The sequence below is a fragment of the Micrasema longulum genome, unplaced genomic scaffold (genome assembly GCF_059751315.1).
Source record: "Micrasema longulum isolate JH-2025_06_02 unplaced genomic scaffold, ASM5975131v1 h1tg000561l, whole genome shotgun sequence".
NCBI classification, from domain to species: Eukaryota; Metazoa; Arthropoda; class Insecta; order Trichoptera; family Brachycentridae; genus Micrasema; species Micrasema longulum.
In genome coordinates, this window is record NW_028277757.1 from 637,275 (window position 1) to 657,714 (window position 20,440).

Genomic DNA, 20,440 nt, shown 5'->3' on the forward strand with positions numbered 1-20,440 from the left:
GCCAAATTGCAATCCATCAGCGATTATGTTCCTTTTTCATGTAAAAGTTACGATTGCAAAAAAAGGCTAAAAAATCAGTGCAGTGCACACAGGCAAACTGCTCGGCAGTTGGGGTACATTTTCAGTCCTACTAGGACACAGCATTAAAAAAAAAAAAAAATAGGTTTGCGGTGAACTAGTTTGGTATTCAAGCGGTTAAATGACTTCTTATACATATATTATTTTTAGATGGAAATAAAAATATAGTTCAAAATCTGCTACGTTGGATCCTGTTTTGGCCGCCATCTCCCACATTTCAATACCAGCCATTTAAAAAAAAAATTATAATAGGTAAATAAATACATTGCAGCCAGGTCCAATGTATTCTCAGTTATATTTTCATTTTGCAAAAAAATTCATTGGCCAATAGTTTGACTGACAAATTTTTGTATATGAATCTATAAGGTTAATCAAATAACTATTTGGAATATTCCATTTTTCTATGGTTCACATTAATTTGAAACTCCGTTTGTGATTTTTTATTTTATCTATATTTTTTTCTCAGTTGCTATCATTGTTATGATTTTTTATTATTGTTTAAACCACGGTGAAATAGCTCCGGAGCATAAATATTCCATCTACAAAGTAAAGGCAGAAAAAAGTAAAGTGCAGGAATGAAATAAAACCATTTGGAGTGTTCTTAAAATACCTTTATTAAAGTCATAAATAAAATTTCCCGGGGGTGGATTTGTGAAGAAATAACAATGAATTAATAGATAACCTAGTTATTGAGGATCTAGATTTGAATTGAGCTAAAAGTGGCTGTTATAACAGTTTATTAATAGTTTCAAATATTTGTAATATTTGTTTATAGCATGGAAGAAACAAGATCAGTCTAGAGTATTGTTATCGTGCTACATTTTCATTTCATTGCAGAAGCAACGGAGATAAAAATTCAGCATCGAATAACTGAATCGGTGACAAAGTATTATGCGTCAGATATTCAAAGTAAAACAGTAATTAAAATAAGTTTCTAACTACGTAACAGCTGTCGGCAGTCTTAAATAAATTCTTCTGGCTCTCGTGGGGCGTCCAGGTCTCGGTAGTGAATCACCGGGCGGAAATCTGATACACCACCCCTTGAAATATAGCAATATGATCATCAGAATAGCGCTACACGCCTTGTTGAGTGCTACTCCATCATGCGGACGCAGCGGAGACAACAGCGGGGACATTATATTATGTATGTTAATAAGGAGGCAAACAAATACTTTTAGTGGGGAAAATATGTCAAACAAAATGACGATTGGCCTTTAAACAACATAATTTTACTCTCCGTGTGGTAATGTTTAAATACTAATATTTATGTGATTGAGTTTTCATCAGACATTATCTATCTGTTTATTATTAAATAACCCCCCAGAGTGTGCAGAAGGATGAAGGAGTAAAGGAGAATAAAAATAATTTTAAAAATCAATATAAAAATTTATTTGTCAAAAGTCAAGAATAGTGTTTATTGACAATGCATAAAAATAATCTTTTCACAAATCAGTATCGCTACAATACCAGTTTGTTTTAGTAAATTTTGAGAAATGAATCAATGCTTTCTCGGTTGGGAATCAATTGTAAAATCAAGGTGTTTTGTTAAAAGAATGATAAATCAGCATTCTCTGGGAGGTCAAGGTCATTGTATGTAATCAGCGGCCTGGAACGATCCACGTGCGTATCCCTGAAATATCGGTTGCGTTTTTAAACTGAAGACTTAACCTACCTATTTACACTAAGATTATATTTAAGCGAGTCATCAAGTGTTCACTCGCCACATGCATAATTATCTAACCTTTGGAAGGAAAGTTTAAATATATATTTTAATACTTAAATCTTGTCAGATCTTTAGTATTATTTCACATACATATTTCTTTTAGTTTTAATATTGATTATAGTGTTGAATATAATTGTAAACCAGAATAATTATTGAGGAACTTATATTTGATTTCGAGTGCAAAATGAAACGAAAGTATGTCATTATTACAAATCAAAAGAAGATAGCAGCCAATTTGTACTTATAAAAACTAGATATTATGTTAATCGCACGCAACAGGGACAATTCCATGTCCTGACAAAAACAGCCAAGCCACTTAAAAACTTTAATTTTTAATACGACTTTTACAAAGATTAAATGATTCCTTCTTTAGGAGAAGTGCTAAGATCTCAGCTGGAGTTTTCTGTGGCTGGCAGTTTTCGGCATAATGGTATGACAAAAAAACAAAATCTCAATGATACTAAAAAAAACAAATATAATTGTTGCTATTTACTGTTCTGAGGAAGAACGTAGAATTTTTTTGATTCTACATTTTTTTATGTAAATTAAGAAAAAATTAAACAAATAAAAATACTCAATATAATGTGATGAAAATATGAATGTATTTTAATGTAATCATATCCATATAGTCTATTTTTCAATGACTTGTTTACACCACTAACTCGGTAATGTAAACAAATTAATAAATAGCAATATCTAATGTGTATGTATTTTTAGATTATTATTATTATTTAAGCTCATAACTCAGACCAGGAAATAGACAAAATCAATAACAAAAATTACCCAATCCAATGAAATAAAACTAGTGTCATCAATTCACTGATTTTATTATCAAATTTATCAAAATAGTAATGACGTACAGAGCGAAATTAATTAAAACTTAAATGATAAGATCCAACAGAGCCTTAATAACAAAAGAATTTGCAATATATAGAGAATATATTTTGAAGCTGTATTTTGTGCAAAAATCAATTATATTATGTATCTTAGGAAACATATATTATGTATACATAAATTCATAGTTGTTGGTTAAATGTTAGATAAAATTAATACCATCAATGTGATAAGATTTTAGTCAAGTTTTAAACATCAACCAAACTAATACAAAAAACTGGTTGTCGAAAATGGCGATTACAAAATAAAATACATTATTCAAAGTAAACAGAGTGATGATGACACTAATTTTACGCACAGGATATGATTCAGTGTGGAGGATGCAAACAAATCAACCTAGACTAAATGATTTTATACACATTACAAATCCTTAATTTTCTACACGTACTGTACAAGTATTTACAAAATATTTAAACCTGCTCTTTTAACCCTTTTAGACCTGAATTAATTCGTGTGAATATAAAAAAAAAGTTTTTCTTTATCTTTTACACTTTGAAAATTATTAAACATTCATTTTTAATGATCACCAGCTCTTTAACTGTTAATAAATGAGGAATTAAGTGTTATGGGAAATTGTTTACAAACAATGTTTTCTCGCATGCGGTAAAAATTAGAGCGTTTAATTAATTATAAAGCAAAGTTTCTCAAAAATGTATGAAAAAATTCATAAAAATGAACTACTTTGAACCAAGTCACAAGTTTCATCGAATCAACCAATAATAGAGTGTTGTGATAGATTTCCAGTTTCCGGTAAGCCAACTGACCATACAAATTTTTCTTTTTTTTGGCTTAGTTCGATAGTCTATTAGCAAATAAAAATTTATATAAAAAACCACTGAACTTCCTCATTACAAAACCGAATATCTTATTGAAAGTAAAATAAATCAGGAGTTGGCAATTAAATTTAAATTAATTAAATGGATATTCTGTTTTTTTTTTTTTTAAATATGAACTAAATACACAATTTAACAATGTCGCGGATTTGACACACAATGAGAAAAAAACTTTTTATAATGCCAACTACAGAATAGTAAATAAAAAAAAACAACTCTTATTTGATTTTAAAACTTTTCAAGAAAAAAATCTAGGTGGATTTGTTTGCAACTTTCAAGTGATATCACAGTGCGTACCTTCCTCTGTTGAAAGCTCTGCCGTGCCTCGGGGGCGCATAAGGCGCTGGGGCGTAGGCGGGGGGCGCATAATACGGAGTATGATAGCCGTAACCTCCGCGTCCATAGCCGCCATATCCACTGGAAGCATAACTATAATAACATTTATTTCATATTAAATTAATATCACAAACAATACAGAAACATTTTAAAGAAGAAATAGAGTTGATGGAGAAAGTCCAGAAAGGCAACTAAAATGATAGTTTAGCTAAAGAACAAAACATATGACGTACGCTTAGGGGAGCTCGGTTTAAGTTTACTGGCAGCATAGTGACTTGATTGAAACATTTAAAATCTTAACAGAGCATTACATAAATATAATGTACCGTAGTTAAAATCAATGTTTACTGTGAATAATAACCGCCATATCTATTTATTTATTTTTGCACCACAACAGACCAGGAGGCCCAATTGCAGTGGTGAATTACATCACAGAACACCCAGGCTTGAGAAAAATCACATAAAAATTTTTGTGTTCTCACCGGGAATCGAACCCGGAACCTTTCGTGTGTGAGTCAAGCGTCTTGACCACTACACCACGGAGGCTGCCAATATCAGAGGCCATTCATTAAAATTAAACACTACCTCCTTCTCATCTAACCCCAGGAAGAACTTTCTGACAAACCGAGTTGTGGAGACACAGGATGACTCGGTTAAAGAGTTCAAAAACTGCCTGGACGCACACATAAATTTACAATGTTTTCTATTCATATTTTCTATGTTTAAAACACAGTGCATTAGATGTACACGCATCAGCTTAACTGCTGCTAGTGTATAAAATAATAATAACATACCACTTTCGGACAAAGGGATTTTGAGTATTATTCAATTAATATCTATAACCTACTTCCACTATCTATTAAAGCTATTAGTAATGAGAAAATGTTTAAAAAGGCTATAAAAAAATGGATAGTGGAGCTAGGTAGAAGTAAAATGGATTGTCTCATTCGCCAATACCAATGCTGAATCAACTGCTCCACAACTGTATAGCTTATGTTAGGTTTTTGTTGTTTTCATTGTGTGTTTTGTAATATAAATAATATAGATGTACATAAATACCTTGTTTTTAAAACTGTCTGATATTTGTTAATTATGTTTGTTTTTTAAGTTAGTCTTCTTTGTTTATTCTCAAATGTAATTTAAAAAAACTAAATTGTTAAGTGTCCTCAGCACGGGAAACCCCAGTGAGGTCACATTATTTTTTTTATTAATTATAGTTTGTAAGCGAAAAATATGAATAAATAAATAAATAAATACCGCGTATAGCTATGAATGCCGGGTATTGACTACAAAGTATGAGCCATCTCTCCTCATAGTATGGAAGAAGTCTACAATGTCTACAGTAAGCGCAACATAGGGCAATTAATTAAAATAGGGAAGCTGCGATAAGCAGGGCACGTAGAAATAATGAGTGAAAAGAGAGTGCTATATGAGATCTTAAAGCTCCATGGTAGCGAAGCGTTGGTAGACCCAAATTCCGATGGCCGGGCGGAGTGCAGCAGGATGTGGTTGCTAGGAGTACATGCCAGAATAGAATGAGATGGCGACGAATGTTGGAGGAGGCCAAGGGAGTGTAGAGCCAATGATGATACATATTATATTGTGTGTTTTATTCTAGTGAGCACTACTAACCTGGAGGGATAGGAAGAAGGCTGGTGGGCTGGCTCGGGTCGGCGCTGTGGAGGTTCCGCCAGTTGGGGGCGCTTTATATCCCGTAGATAGTTATTAAAATATTCCACTTCTTTTTTCACTTCATCCACCTGTAATGTATTTAATTACATATATGTCATATATGACAAAATCTTTTTTTACATTTCCGTAATTTAATATGTTTGCAAACACTTTTTTTGAAAAAATATTTAAATAACATGAAAACAAGACATTTCACACTCTACGGCGGCACATATTACGTTGCCGCGCTATAATTGTATGCAATGTTTGTTAGAAGCGCACTTGACAGGCATGACATGCGACGTCGAAGTAACGCGACGCCAACTTCTTGCCGTTTTGAAATGTGCTTGTTTTTTTATACATTTATATCATTAGAATTGTAAAAATCAGCTTGAAGTATTTAACGTATTTTCAACATTATTTCAGATTTGTGAAAATATCCCATTATTTCAAAACCGTGTAAAAAATCCTGTGTATATTTGAAGACAGCAGCTTAAAGCTGATATGTTTAAATCACTATGTTTATTTTTTAAATTATTGATGATATCGGTTACTTTTGGTTGTTTCAATGTATCAACACTCCATTGATAAGAAATTGCTAATTTGAGATTATGGCATTGAAAATTATAAAAGTATTAAATGACAGTTACCTTCTCGCCGTGTTTGTTGAAAATGTGTTTTCTTATAAAGTCGGGTCCCTTGAACTTCTTTCCACTGAGCGGACAGAGCCATTTGTCCTTGGCGAGCTCCTGAGTGTTGGCCTGGATGAACTTCTCCACCTCTGCCGCACAGTCCTTGGTGCCGAGCTTCAGCAGCTCCTGCTCGTCCATACTCGGCAACTCCTGTAGGAAGGCCGACATCTTACTCTCGAACGTGCGCACATACTCGGCTATCTCGTTTGCTGTCACCTAAACAAAAATATATTTGTTATTGTTAACAAAATTATACAATAAATAAATTTATATTGTACTCTGTTTCAGTTTAAGTTCAGATCAGTGCCACGTAGTGGTGTTTACTTATAAAACTAATTTGACAAAATCATGGATTGCCAATTCCACTAACCATAACATGCTTATTAGAGAATTTCTATAGTTGTAAATACAATTATATAAATTCAAAAAATGTAAATAATATTCAATAGCATAAAATAATTATCTATGGCACATGTGGGCAAACGCCGACATGCAGGCCTGATCAGGCCTCTCTTCTCTTCTCTTTCTTATATTGTGTAATATAAAATAATAAAATATTTTGTAAAAGATTATAGTAATTAAAACAGGAAATAAAAAAACATAAATATATTCCTTAGGGCAACAAAATATATCATAGAAAAATAGAGTTAATATCTTTAGTTTGAATCCAGGATAGTGTGTGTTTTTTAAAAGAAGGAAAATTTTGAAAGTTTAGGATCAATGAAATAATATCAGTAAAAAAATAATAAAAAAAATTTGGGCCTATAAAATATGCATGTCTCTGTGCTAGCCTCGTTTTACAATGTGGTATTTCTAGCACACGATTCTTTCTTTGACTTGATCTATTTGAATTACTTGTAAATACATTTTGGTTCTTAAATATATATTTTAAACACTGAAAACAATTTAGTTTGGCTTCTCGGAACAATTGGAAAGAGGGAAAAGTGCGATTTTTGCAAAGCATTATTTTTAAGATAAATTTTTGAACAGTTTCTAATGGTTTAATATGGTTGTTAAAAGCTCCCACCCATCCAATTATTCCATAGGAAAGCGATGACTGTACAAGTGCATAATATACCATTTTAATAGTATTTAGCTGGGCGTAAATACTTAACCGTTCGAACACATACTTAAGTCAAATATCTCAGTTTATTAAAAATTACTTCAGGTTGATTAGCCCATTTAAATTGATAGTCAGTGATTACTCCCAGGTATTTGATGCACCTTTCAGACTTCATTTTTTCGCACTTATTACATATGTCAAGATCACAATATTTACTATGAAACATTACATTGAGGGAAGAAAAAGGGGAAGATGATTTTGAATAATAACAAGGAATAAACAGTGTTTTATTACAATTTAACGAGAGAAGATTTCAATCTAACCACTCCTTGATTATAGTTATACATATATTGGCTTTTTGACAGTATTATTCCAGATATCACTTTGTACAATTATTGCAGTATCTGCATAAGAAACTAATTTACCAGGGACAGCTATATTACAAAGATTAGTAATTTTTGGTGTGTAGTGTTTAATGGTAAAAATTGTACTGAAATGACGCTTCCAACGAGCGCTGTCATAAGTCGATCTGTCAACAGCCGCCTTTTTTCGTCAGTTTTACATCGGTTACCATAAAAAAAATCATCATTTTCATACCACAATATATAAATATTAAAATGAGAAGTGAATATTCAAAAGTTTAATATATTTAATATTTGATTAAATAGCAACTGATGATGATCATTCTCCATGGTAAGTATCTGTTAAATTTAGTAATAATTAATTTTGCATTTTAATGTAATATAGCTATTGCTACTAAACACTATATTAGGCAACTAATAATATAAACATTAATAATTCAATCAATATTATACCAAAAGCATATAAACGCATTAAAATTTTAATTTTATTTAACTCAGAAATATAGGTTATCCTATATGAGTCAGTTATTGTAATTTAAATAGCAATACATACCTTGGTTGTGGGAGCCGGTCCCCGAGCGTGCATAATCCCGCACCGGTTGGGCATCTCGTCCTCGTACGGATACTCGCAGTGGTTGTAGTAGTCCATAGAGTGCACCACCCGGAGGTACAGAACCAGGCGATCCAGCACTGCCGTCAGCTGGGGGTCACGCTCGACTGTCTCCGTGTCGGCACCCTCCGGGGACTCAGAGTCTCCCGCCACACCGTTCCCCGCCCCCGACAGCCCCAGGAGCTCTTCTTCCTCGGCGGAGCCTTCCTCGATGAGGTATTCCGTTATGTTGTGCAACACCGGGTTGGAGGACACCAGACCAAACTAAAAACGTTTCAAATAAGTTTGATCAGTAAACAAATTTTGACTCTACATATCGACAGAGGAAAGACAAAATTTACTAAGCGAAATGTAGCAACTTTGCAATACAGCCAATGAAGGTTTTTTTTAAAATTAATAAAAAAATCTCATATCTCTATTGGCATGATTCCTACATGATTTGAATAAAAAAAATAAATAGGAGATTTAAAAAAAAAAAAAAAAAAAACTTTAATTGGCTCTTCAGTAAAGTTGGCTGCATGTCGCTTAGTAAATTTTACCTTTCCACCATCAATATACCCTTACTTGTAAAACTCGATCCAGAAAAGGACAAAAAATATATTTTGGCATTTTCTGTTTAGGACTTAAAATATTCTCTATGGATGTTCTTGTTGCATTATTATTTAAAAGAAGAATTATCAAAAATAAATTGCAAACCCCTCTATAATAAATCAATTTTTTTAAATATGTTTAAATGTAATTTTAGAGATAAAAATAATACTTTAAATTTGTCTTGGTAACTTGTTTCAAATTCCATTATAAATTATAGAAAAACAAAAAAGGGTTAAGTTGCGTGCCAAAACCCCTATAAATTGAAAATCCATTGTAGAAGGGTTTGGAAGTAAATGACTCATTTATATTATAGTACAAATCTGTTCATTTATTCAATTTTATATTAGGGGCATAAGTCGCCTTAAACATAACAGAACATTCAGAATTATTTTGCAAATAGATAAATGTAATTCAAGGTTGTCATCTATACCTGAGTGTCACCTCCCTTGGCAGAATCAGTCCACAGACCGGCCTTGGTGTCCAGCAGGTGGCACAGCCGGGCCGCAAGCCTGGCGTCACTGCGGACTACCTGACGGTGCAGTGTGAGACCGCTCACGGGGCGGACGCGACGTGACAAATCACGATTCACTATTGCTCCCAGTTCGCAGTCCCGCAACTAAATTACCACACATAATATTAACATTTTACAACATACTCAGTAATCTTTTACTACTAAACATACAATTTTGTTTAACCCCACTGTACTAAGAGAATTTGAGGAAATTGTTTTCTCGGTATGGGGCATTTCTTTTACGTCTAAACTCACTTATTGACAGTTCTATAACTCAACACATAAAATAACTACACTTAAAGATATGATACGGGGAAGATAGAACCAACTGAATTTGCTCGTTGGAAGCATTACTCATTGTACCGGAAAAAGGTTTTATTTTTTTTAAATACAATCTCAATTGCATATTATCACTTAGAAAACAATTAAATACACATATAATAACATAAATGTTCAAATGTTCAATTGCTCATAAATTTTATTAATGTGCGAGTGCCGGTCGAGTTACCCGATGTAATACTCTGTTCTACTGCAGTCCATCATCGACCAATTACAGCGCGAATTCACCAGTAGTACGGATGCATGTACTTGCGAACCAATATGCTAACATCAATGTCTTTAACGTGAGTCTTGTAGATTTTAAAAATCAATGTATATGTTCCATATCAAATAGAACTTAATATTCTGTTTATATTGTATAGTAATATTATGTACCTAGCTGCTTTGAACCTTTAAACTGTATTTCTTTAATATGTTTGTATTTTATTTGTTTATCTATTTTTTTATTTTGAATATCTAGCTTCTAAAGCTTTTTATTTTATAAACCAAGTATACTTCTAAACACTGTTCTATGTTTTATTTCCTTATATTGTATTTTTTTTCATTTATGTTGTTTATACACTCATCTTTTTATTTATTTAAAAAAATTAAGATTAAAAAGAATTTTAAAAAAAAAATATGTTTAAATAATTTTATGTAGGTGCTAAACCTTAAAAACAAAAAACTTAAATTTTTAATTTGCTTAAAATACATACAACGATTTTTTCCCTAAATATTGGGAAGTTTTATTTTTATGGTATCATTTGTTTTAGTATGGCACCCTAGGATTTCAACTGTCATTTACATCGCGGCAAAACTGTTTGACACTTTTATGATAACTGTTTAAACTATCTTCTTTCCATATTATGTTTATAACTTCAAATAATATTTCTATTGCCAAATTTTGAAACTTTCTGAATCGTAATTTATTGTTGGTAATACATACTTTATTCTTCCTAAACATGCGTCAACGGCATGTCACAATTTAGTAATATGTCAAAATTAGACACTTAAACAAAATGGCCAATTACACTGCACCTACCTTAAATTTAGTGAGACAATCATTTACACAATTTTTTATTTACCTTGATTTTATTCTCCATTCACGCGCGGCGCGCAACTCGGTGTCTTGACACACCAAATGAGTTTCAAAAAAATTTCAACGTAAAACGGGGGTTATGAAAAACGCAAAAAACTTTAATTAGGGAGGGATATTTGAATAAGAATGTATGGAAAAAATGGGACCTAAACGTAAAAAGTAGGAAAACATAAAATTGAGGAACGTAAAAATGAGGTTTTACTGTTAACCTTTTGTTTGAATTTTGATATTTTTTTGGTTTTTACAAACAATTTATCTATAATCCCTTTCATAAACTGAGTCTCACCCTGATGTTGTTGAGGTTCCAGCAGATCTCTTTGATGTTAACCTCGCGGTGGAATGTGACCCATCCTCTACGGAACCAGCGTCGCTCGGGAAGAGGGTCAGCCAACGCCACACGCAGGAAGCCCCCGTATCGCTTGCACATCTATTTGCATACATCCAATGGGTTATTATAATAAATGGGGAAAGAAAATACAGATGTGCTGGATATCGCCACAAAAAAAGATGAGCGATATACAGCTATAACATTTTAGCTACATGGTCACAGTGATTCAAAAAAAAAATTATAACTCGTATTATCAGTGCTATGATTTTTTAAGTTTAGTATTTCTAAAATAAAATAGTAAGTAAACCGCATATCTTTCACATCTCTCTTATCATTGGTTGATTCGTAAGAACTAGTGATGTCGTTCGAAGTAGTTCGTTTTCATTATTTTTTCTTACATTTTGAAGAAACTTTGCTGTGCAATTTAATAATTAGACTAAACTTATTTTTACCGCGCTCAAGAAAAACGTGTTTTGTTTCCAATTTCCAGTAGCACTGAAGTTCCTCATTAGATAACAAGTAAGATAATACTCACAGCTTCAACTTCTGCTTTAGTAATAGTGGGTGATAGATTTCTGAGAAAGATGGATGTGGTTTTATGCATGGCGCGAGGCTCTTTCTTCTCCGAGTCCTCTGCCTTTCCAGTGTCTTCACTCTGATCGTCATTCTTATCCACCTCCCCCTCTTCGGTCGGCTTGTCAATTTCTTTTTCTGCGTCTTTTTCGCTTTTGGCATCTTCTTTTTCCATATCCTCATCTTCTGGAACTTTCTGAAAATCAAAAGCATTAATGAGAATTTTAATTGATTTTTTAAAAACTGTTAAAAGGTAGTAATTTAGTTGCGGGAATTGAACATCTGTTCTATAACTGCTGGAGGAACAAATTTCTTATTTTATCAATCGGACGACACTGCTTACTAAAACCTGGTCTAATTGAATTTTATAAAAAGTTTTATAATAGAGGATGGCCGGACGATTGGAGAATAAATTAAGAACTGTCGTAGCTAAGTTGGTCAATGCACAGCTAAAAAACCTTAAGCGCTGAAAATTTTATGAGAAAAATTGTGTAACCTAGTTAGCTAAAGAGCATTGCAAGTGGTTTAATGCTTTTTTTTAAATACTCATCATTTTTGCGATAGGGGATTGGATATACGATGATAACTTAGCCAATTCATTTCGTGTCCCACTGTTATTTCAATGTAAATATTAATTTATAAAAAACACATAATTATTTACCTCCTTGTCATCGACATCATCCGTGTGTCCAGGTGGTTGTGGTTCTCCTTCACTCTTAGCTCCAGCTTCCGCCGCCTCACTATCTGAAGAGTCCGAAGATGACGAAGAAGAAGAGGATGACCCGCTGGAACTGTTTGAAGATGTCCGACTGCGTTTTCGCTTCGATGGTGCTTTTACTAAAACACAATAATAAAAGGTTTTGTTAGAATAATAAAAGTCCATTCAATATTGAGATAATAAATGCGTTTACTTTTAAGATTTTTCAAATAATCTTTTATACAAACGACTGAATCAATGAAATAATTCTGAGCATAACACTTTGCGTGAATGAGACATAAACCATAAGTAATTTTTCTTGTTACTTTACATACATTTTTTACCTTTGTTGTTTTCCTGTGCGGGAGTAGCTTCCTCCCCAGAAGCGTTAGTCTTGGAGAACAGCTTGGCCTGCTCCTGGAGCTCGCGATGGTGTGGGTCGATATCCATGGTCAGTGGAGCCGTTTTCTCGGGCTCCGCAGCCTTGTCCAGTTCCTTCTCCAATTTTTTTTCTTCTCCTTCTGAGTCTGGACTCTCCTTCTTAACAGTCTCTTCCGCATCTATAATTATCTCCACAGGTTTGGCTGCAATCAGATCAGTATCTAATGAAGTAAAAGAGAAAAAAACAACTTATTAAAGCATATGTATTATTAAACAGTCGAAAACATACCGATGTAATGTATATACAAATGTGTTGCAGAATAAATTAATTTTAAATTGCCGAAATAATAGGAATTTCAATAAGATTTTTTTCTTGCATAAATCTGTGCAAGGATTATCAAGCTCATTAGTCAGACATCTCCAAATTATAAGTTTAGATATATACATAATTATACTACTACTACTCATATTTTAAAAATCACAAAAAAAGTATATTGTTAAATATTTTTTTAAACATTTTCATGACTGATATTTAGTCATTGTGTACATACATTAGCCGTATGTCTGCTTTCTTAGTAGGACATATTATGAAGTGTTTTTGAAACAACCTGAACAATGTGACCATGAAATTCTGTAGAAGCTTTTAGTGGCATTTTGCAATCATGTAAGTAGTGAATCAAATAAAAAGGAAAATTTTGCAAAAAAACTGTAAACTTGAATTGTGTTTTACCAAACTTGTATGACCTAATAATATGTAGCTGATTTTTATAAAAAATCACCTCAAATCAAATTTCCAATTCTGTACTTAAGGTTGTAACTTAGCTAACACTACATATTATGTTTATTAAACTGTATCTCTTTAAAATTGAGGGTGCGATAAATGAATGAAGTGGGATATACAAATATAGATAATTTAAATCCATTAACTGTTTTGGAGAATGTGAAAAGGCCTTTAGTACTTACCATTAGTTTCTACTACAGGGGCAGGTTTGGGTTGTTCATCCAACACCTTGAGATCCTCATCACTACCGCCTTCTAGCTTAATGACTACGGTGTCCAGGAGTCTAATGATTTGGTCAGATTGGTCAACATCTACTGTTATCTTTTCCAAGGATTTGTTATTCAATAGGTCTAGGAACACTTCAAGGCGGTTCTGGAAATTAAAGACATAAGATGCATCAATAATTGTATTCATAAATAAAATGATTTTTTTATTTTTATAATTCACGCCTGGATTACCTTCAGAGAGTTATGCTGTTCTTCTTTTCGTTTTGTCGATTCTTCCGGATGATACTTTATCTTGAACCTACAAAATTCACAAATCTTTTAATGTGCACTAAATAGACGTTTCAACGCATAATATCTTTTATTTATATTCAACAGAGATGCATTAGAAATATGTGTATTGAAAAATAAATCCTTTTTTCTATTTAAAGATTTAAAAAATACTTCCCATTGAAAAGACAAAATCGAATAAAATGAGTTGACAAATAATATATCAGAAAACAAGATTGACTGAGTTTTTAGAAAATGATAGATGAAAGAAAGAAATGCGAAAATGACATAAAGTTCACCCTGCTGAATATGAAACATAAATAGAATGAAAGAAAACACTTGTCGGTCTCACCTGTGGTCCGAGTGTCGGAACCTAAGGACCTGAACTAGCGCGATATCCGGGGCATTGCGCGCCCCGGACACAATCGAGAGAGAGAGCTACACGGTATCAAGTATAATCGCGGGATCTAAGTTCTAATTTCTGTCGCACACATGAAATATGTATTCAGTTTTCTTACGGAGAACAGCGTCAAGTTAGCCGGGCAACGCTGTAGACTGTAGGGACAAATTTTCATACATTAAGATTTCTATCAAGAGAGTTAAAGGGCTTATCGATATTGTTATTTTATCATTATTACATTTTGGATAGCAGAGCATTCCACAGTGTCATACCTTCATTTCCCCTCATAAGCCATTCAAATCTCAATTGATAAATATGTAATAAATCACATCTCGCTACTTACAGATCAAAGTCTGGTGCACAGCTATGTCACCTGATTTACTTTTACATTATACATATGAATTAAATGCATAATATATATAGACAACTTAAGATGTTAGTACGAAGATTCAGTTGAGGCACAAATTGATATGAGCACTCAGATTTATAAAAATTTAAATAGTAAATTACCACTTATATATTTAAAAATTTGTATAAACCATTTTAATAAATGGTAAGTTATCATTTGGTACAGATTTTATAAATGAACACTTACACGACTCATTTATGAATTTTAAAATAGTGTTTAGAAACATGCGTAATTTAAAACCTTGAAAAAATTTACTCCAAAATCTTATATATATCGATGGCTCAGTTCCATTTGACAAATATACTATTTATTTCATATCATCCTGTTTCAAGTTTATAAAGGCATAATTTTTAAAAACTATTGGTTTTCTCTTGTTAGACAGATGTTTTCATATGAAAATGAATAAACTTAACAATCTCTCAGCTCCGTGACTAATTGAAACGTTTTGATAATTTACATAACAATTAATCCTAAAACTATTCTAGAGTTAACTTAAGAAGAGACTTTTGACGTTTGCACGCTCATAAAGTTCTGTAAATATTGATAGTTTAGTGAAGGAAACAAATGCGGTACTTTATTGTTGAGTCACCGCAATAGTGACGAACCACCAGAAAATTTCATGATCGATCGACAATATCGACTTTATATTGAATTATATATATTGTGTGCGTTCATTTTAAGGAGTTCGCAATTAGATTAATTAAAATTGATTGACGATAATTTTGAAGTTGAACTATTACGTATTAAGCTATTTAGTCTAGAAAACCCGTTTCTATTTACCCCATCTGACAGAAAATTATTTAAAATCAATGTCAAAAATCGAAAGAAAAAAGGCTGCCACAACACTATTGTAATCTGTCAAAAGTACCTTCTTATATTGTCCGAACTGTAGTAATCATTGTGTACAATATACACATTTATAATATATTTCGCATAAATGAATATATGCTTACAAGGTGATGTAAATAATTATTTTTTACAAATCAATTTAGATCTGACGAAACTTTGGTCACCCATTACTCAAAACTAGTAATTTCTAGTTATCTCTGTATGGAACTGAGCCATGGCTTTGTTAAAAAAAACAAGATTTTTTTAAATATTTGTAGTGAAAAAGAAGCATAAATATTCAAAGAGTAAATGAAGATGTTTAATAATCTTACCATTCCTCATCTTTATGTGCCACAAAGAATTCATTAAGTTGCTGTCTCCTGAACTCAAGTTTGTAGTCATTGTATTTCTTAATAGCGTCTTCGTCCGTGATAGAGTCATCTTGAGCAGCGAGGAATGCTTTAAAGGACATCATGGCAGGTTGAGTTTCTCCCGTTGCTGCACCCCCTATACCGGTCTCCCTGTATAAATTAGTAAATTTAAATAATCAATAGTAAATAACCTTAATATTTGTGTACGTATACGTACGGGATGACGAAAGAGTTGGGAATGTCCAAAGGGAACATACTGGTATTAACTTTGGAAAATGACACTGCAACCACAGAGATATATCTATTATAAACCTTATAATATAAAAGTGTTCTCTGAAATATACTAGAGTATATCATTTTGATTACACAGAAGGTATCACAGCCTTCCTTACACATTAGGTACCAGTTCAGGGAGAGTAAAATATTGCAGTGTTAAACCACCATTAGAACAAATGTTTCATGTTGAAACTGACGGGAATCCAACCCGGGACCTCAAGAATGGTACGCGAATGCGCCAACCACTACAGTAAATGCAGAACTGTATTTTTCATCCAGCTGGACACGTAAACAAATACAAAAATAATAGTTATTGTTATATCATAAGACTTAAGAAGAATACTTTCCGCTTACCTGAGTGGGGGCTGGTGGGCGTGGAGCGGATAGGCATGGTGCGCAGGATGGGGCCCGTAAGCGTCGTGCGCCCAGCCGTAAGCTCCGTATCCGTCGTGGCCCCCCGCGTACCTCCGCTCCTCGGGCCAGTCTGGCCCCCGGGCCCGCTTGGCCGCCGCCCCCTCCCCACGTGCAGGGCTGTATCGTCCCCCGGCGCCGCCCCCCCCCCGGTACTCGCGGTACTCAGCGCGCCCGCCGCTGCGAGCCCTGTGAAGAATATTACATGTTTAACCTTTTAATCGAATTTCGGTGAAAGGCTGTTAAAAATTACACAAATGTAAAATTAATTTCTTTATTAATATTTAAAGCAGGCTTTGTAGTCAAATGTATTCGCAAATGTTTGAAAATATTTTTGTCAATCTTATCTTGTGTTCTGTCAGTATGTTGGTTATATCTCAGGTAGGTCATTGCTTTTTTTATATTGTAAACCATAATATTATGCTAAGAAAAGGTCTATTTGTTTATATTTGTTTTACCGTTTACTTTTTGTGTCGTTGTATTATATGCACACTTGCAAAACTTTTTACTTACTGCTCGATGTATTTTATTTTTTTTAATTTTTTGAAATTATTTTTATCTAGCTAGAATTCCATTTGTTCATGTGCTTTGTAGCTGCAAGACGTTTGATAATATTAACTTTCATGTTATGTAAATTTAATTTGCTATAAAATTATTTCTAACTTAATCTTTAACTGTACATAGGGTCTAGATTTCTAACTGCCCATGCGCTCTGTAGCTGCAGGATATATTGTGTTCTAGATTATATATGTAAACATTTTTTTATCAAAAACACTTCTTAGTATTTTTTTGTAAAATGTAATTGGGGACTAGATTGTAACTGTCCATGTGCTCTGTAGCTGCAAGACATGTTTTTATCTAGCTATGTATTTTTTAAATTAAAAATAACCTATTGGAATAGAGGAACTAAAATCCCAACCACCTATGCGCTCTGTAGCTGCAGGATTGGGATGTTTATTGTACAGCACCCTTGAGGTGATTTTCCACAAAAAAAGCGATGTAAAAATTATCGGAAATAAATAAATAACATTGTTTTTTCATTATTTCTATAAATCTTGAAGTAGGACACACATAAACATATTCTTATGTGTGCTCTAATAATAACATTGTACATATATTTATATATATATATATATATTTATATATATATATATATATATATATATACATATATATATACATATTTCATTTATAAATAGTTTAACACAACATAATGTCTTAACCTAACCTGGACATCACCAGACGCCTCCAGGAGACCCTATAGCCAGCCAGAACTACACTTTCTCCCACGTCCCTTAGTTGCACCGAATAAAGCCGAATGATCGTCATCGTCGGCCTTCCAGGACAGCGGGAGCCCGCAGGAGTGAAGTAGAAGCAACTTGGATTAAGGCTCTCCTGAGGCATCCACAACAAGTATCTAAGCCAGATCCACGGCTGCACCCTCAAGACGCTCATTATAGGAGGCTGCTGCATCCGTTCTCGGACTTCAATGTTAGTTATGAAATCGAATCACCTCATACTTAATATTCTCCCGAAGCACTTACTCTCAAAATTCAGAAGTTTGGTGTTTTGAGTTTCGGTAAGGTGCCAAGATTCACACCCATATAGAAGTACTGGCATTATACAAGGGTTGAATAATCGGCATTTCGTTTTGCCTGAGTATAGACTAGAGTTCCAGATAACCAAACCAACCAGTTTTGTCAGAACTTTACATTTTCGAGGTAACTTATAAGTTTATCCAGCTGCAACCTACTATAATAATAATTTAATATTTTATTTATTCATCAACATGCGATCAATATGGATATTTTGCGATTTACATACCATTATCCACCAATCATTTCAATTATATTTACTCCACACCAAAAAATACAATTCTTTGAACAGTAGAAACAGTCTTGACAAGGAACAATAAATAATATCGATACAATAATTTCTCATAAAAAAAGAAGTAGCAGTAATGGCAAAGTAATTTTTAAATTGACACTAAACAGCGGACATTTTACAAACTACCAAATCACTTGACTTCGATGGAGAAGATAAACAATTTCAACTATAATCAACACATTAACACAGTAATATTACAAAGTAATGGTGCTATAGATGGCTAAATATAAATGACGATTGTGAAATTAATTATATACCTGTTAAGTTTCCCATCGGTATGGCGTCCTAGTGGTACATTTTCTTTAGAGTGCTTCAATCTGTGGATAATTGTTAAAATCTAAGGATGTTAAAGGTTTATTTACAAGAAAGGATTCAGGAAGAATATTGAAGTAGTTGAGTTAGGTAAGCAGGAATATATATTTTAGGAGTAAATTATAGGTGCTATGGAAAAAGCAATAATGAGAGACCATTCCAAGCCAACAAGACGAACATTCAGAAATAGCCTTTTGTTTAATTAAGTTTTTTCATTTGTGTGAATAAAGCAAAACATGCAAAATATATATATATATATATATATATTAGCATGCATAACCAATAAATTAAACATAATAAGCAAGGATTTGGGAATTACATATCGTATTAGCTGATATAATGATAAATACCTTTATCCTAAAATACCAACGAATTACTCAAATGTACAGAATATCTGGCCATTTTTAGGTTAGCGTTGGGGCAAGCTAAGATCAGAAAACACTAACCTGTCCTGCCAATCTTCACGGCCTCTCGAGCGTTCTTCTCTTCTATCACTTCCTCGATAACTATTTCCTTCGGTACCTCCTGTCCCAGCTCTTTCACCGCGGAACTTGTCACGTCTCTTCCTATCATATTCATCATCACTGTCACCCATGATAGACGTAAAAGAAACTTGATTTAAAACCTGGATTTTAACTATTAATAATATATTAATCTCATTTATAGAATTAAAAGCATTACTTTATATCAAATACCTTACAAAGGAAACACTTTAAGGTTTGAAGCTTATAATTTTAACGCGAAAGAAAACGACGCGACCCCTTTCGACCTACGGTGACTCGCTAGTTGTATCCCAGTGTTGGGATGCAGAAAAAAATAAATCTCCCTAGATTTTTCGCCAAAACTCTTCAGATTAAAAAAAAACAATCCTCAGATTCGAAGACTTGGCCACTGAAAAAAATGTATGATTATACCCTTGCTCGATATTCCTCAGATTTCCTTCATTTTTACAAAAAACTCCCTTCGATAATCTGAATTCCCTACATCTGGGGACTTTTCTTCAGACATCACATCACTTTTGTGTCCCTTGTGGTGGTCCCACTGCAACATGAAGTTAGTCACGAACGAAACATTACACGTCACGTAACATAAAAATATAGTTTCTGGCATTGTCCCTTGGTGATAATTTGGTCCTACTCGCAGCGCCACTATCGGCTGCTAGGAATAGATTCCCGACCAATGAGCGTCAAAACGAAAAACGAACCGCCATTTTACAAAAAGGTCGCATGTCGCATTTCTTTCGTTTACGAATTTTTCGAATAGTCTATTATATATCTGCATTAAATCAACTTGGTATACTCGTATTGTATTCCGGATTTACTTTTTTTGCTTCGAAATTACACAATAGGGAAATATCACTTTTTTAAACATTTTTAAAGTAATAAAGGTCTATGAAATACTGTCCAGTAAAAAAAAAATTTATTGCTAATTATTAATAGCATAAAAAATATTTTTAAATTTGTAACTTTGAATTCCCAGAAAAACGCTCATTCTATTGGCCACGCCCCCTT

General features: G+C 33.2%; 1 protein-coding gene across 1 annotated transcript; it reads right to left on the reverse strand.

The window, feature by feature from the left end:
- Positions 1–680: 680 nt before the first annotated feature.
- Positions 681–19,667, reverse strand: Ars2 (arsenic resistance protein 2). Its single transcript, XM_088228118.1, is given in 16 exon segments — positions 681–1,118; positions 3,826–3,957; positions 5,497–5,624; positions 6,186–6,443; positions 8,206–8,526; positions 9,284–9,469; positions 11,068–11,208; positions 11,645–11,878; positions 12,344–12,519; positions 12,715–12,981; positions 13,724–13,913; positions 14,000–14,066; positions 16,005–16,193; positions 16,663–16,702; positions 16,705–16,919; positions 19,376–19,667. Coding segments are annotated over 16 exon segments (2,772 nt in total). The 5' UTR covers positions 19,525–19,667; the 3' UTR covers positions 681–1,039.
- Positions 19,668–20,440: the final 773 nt, after the last annotated feature.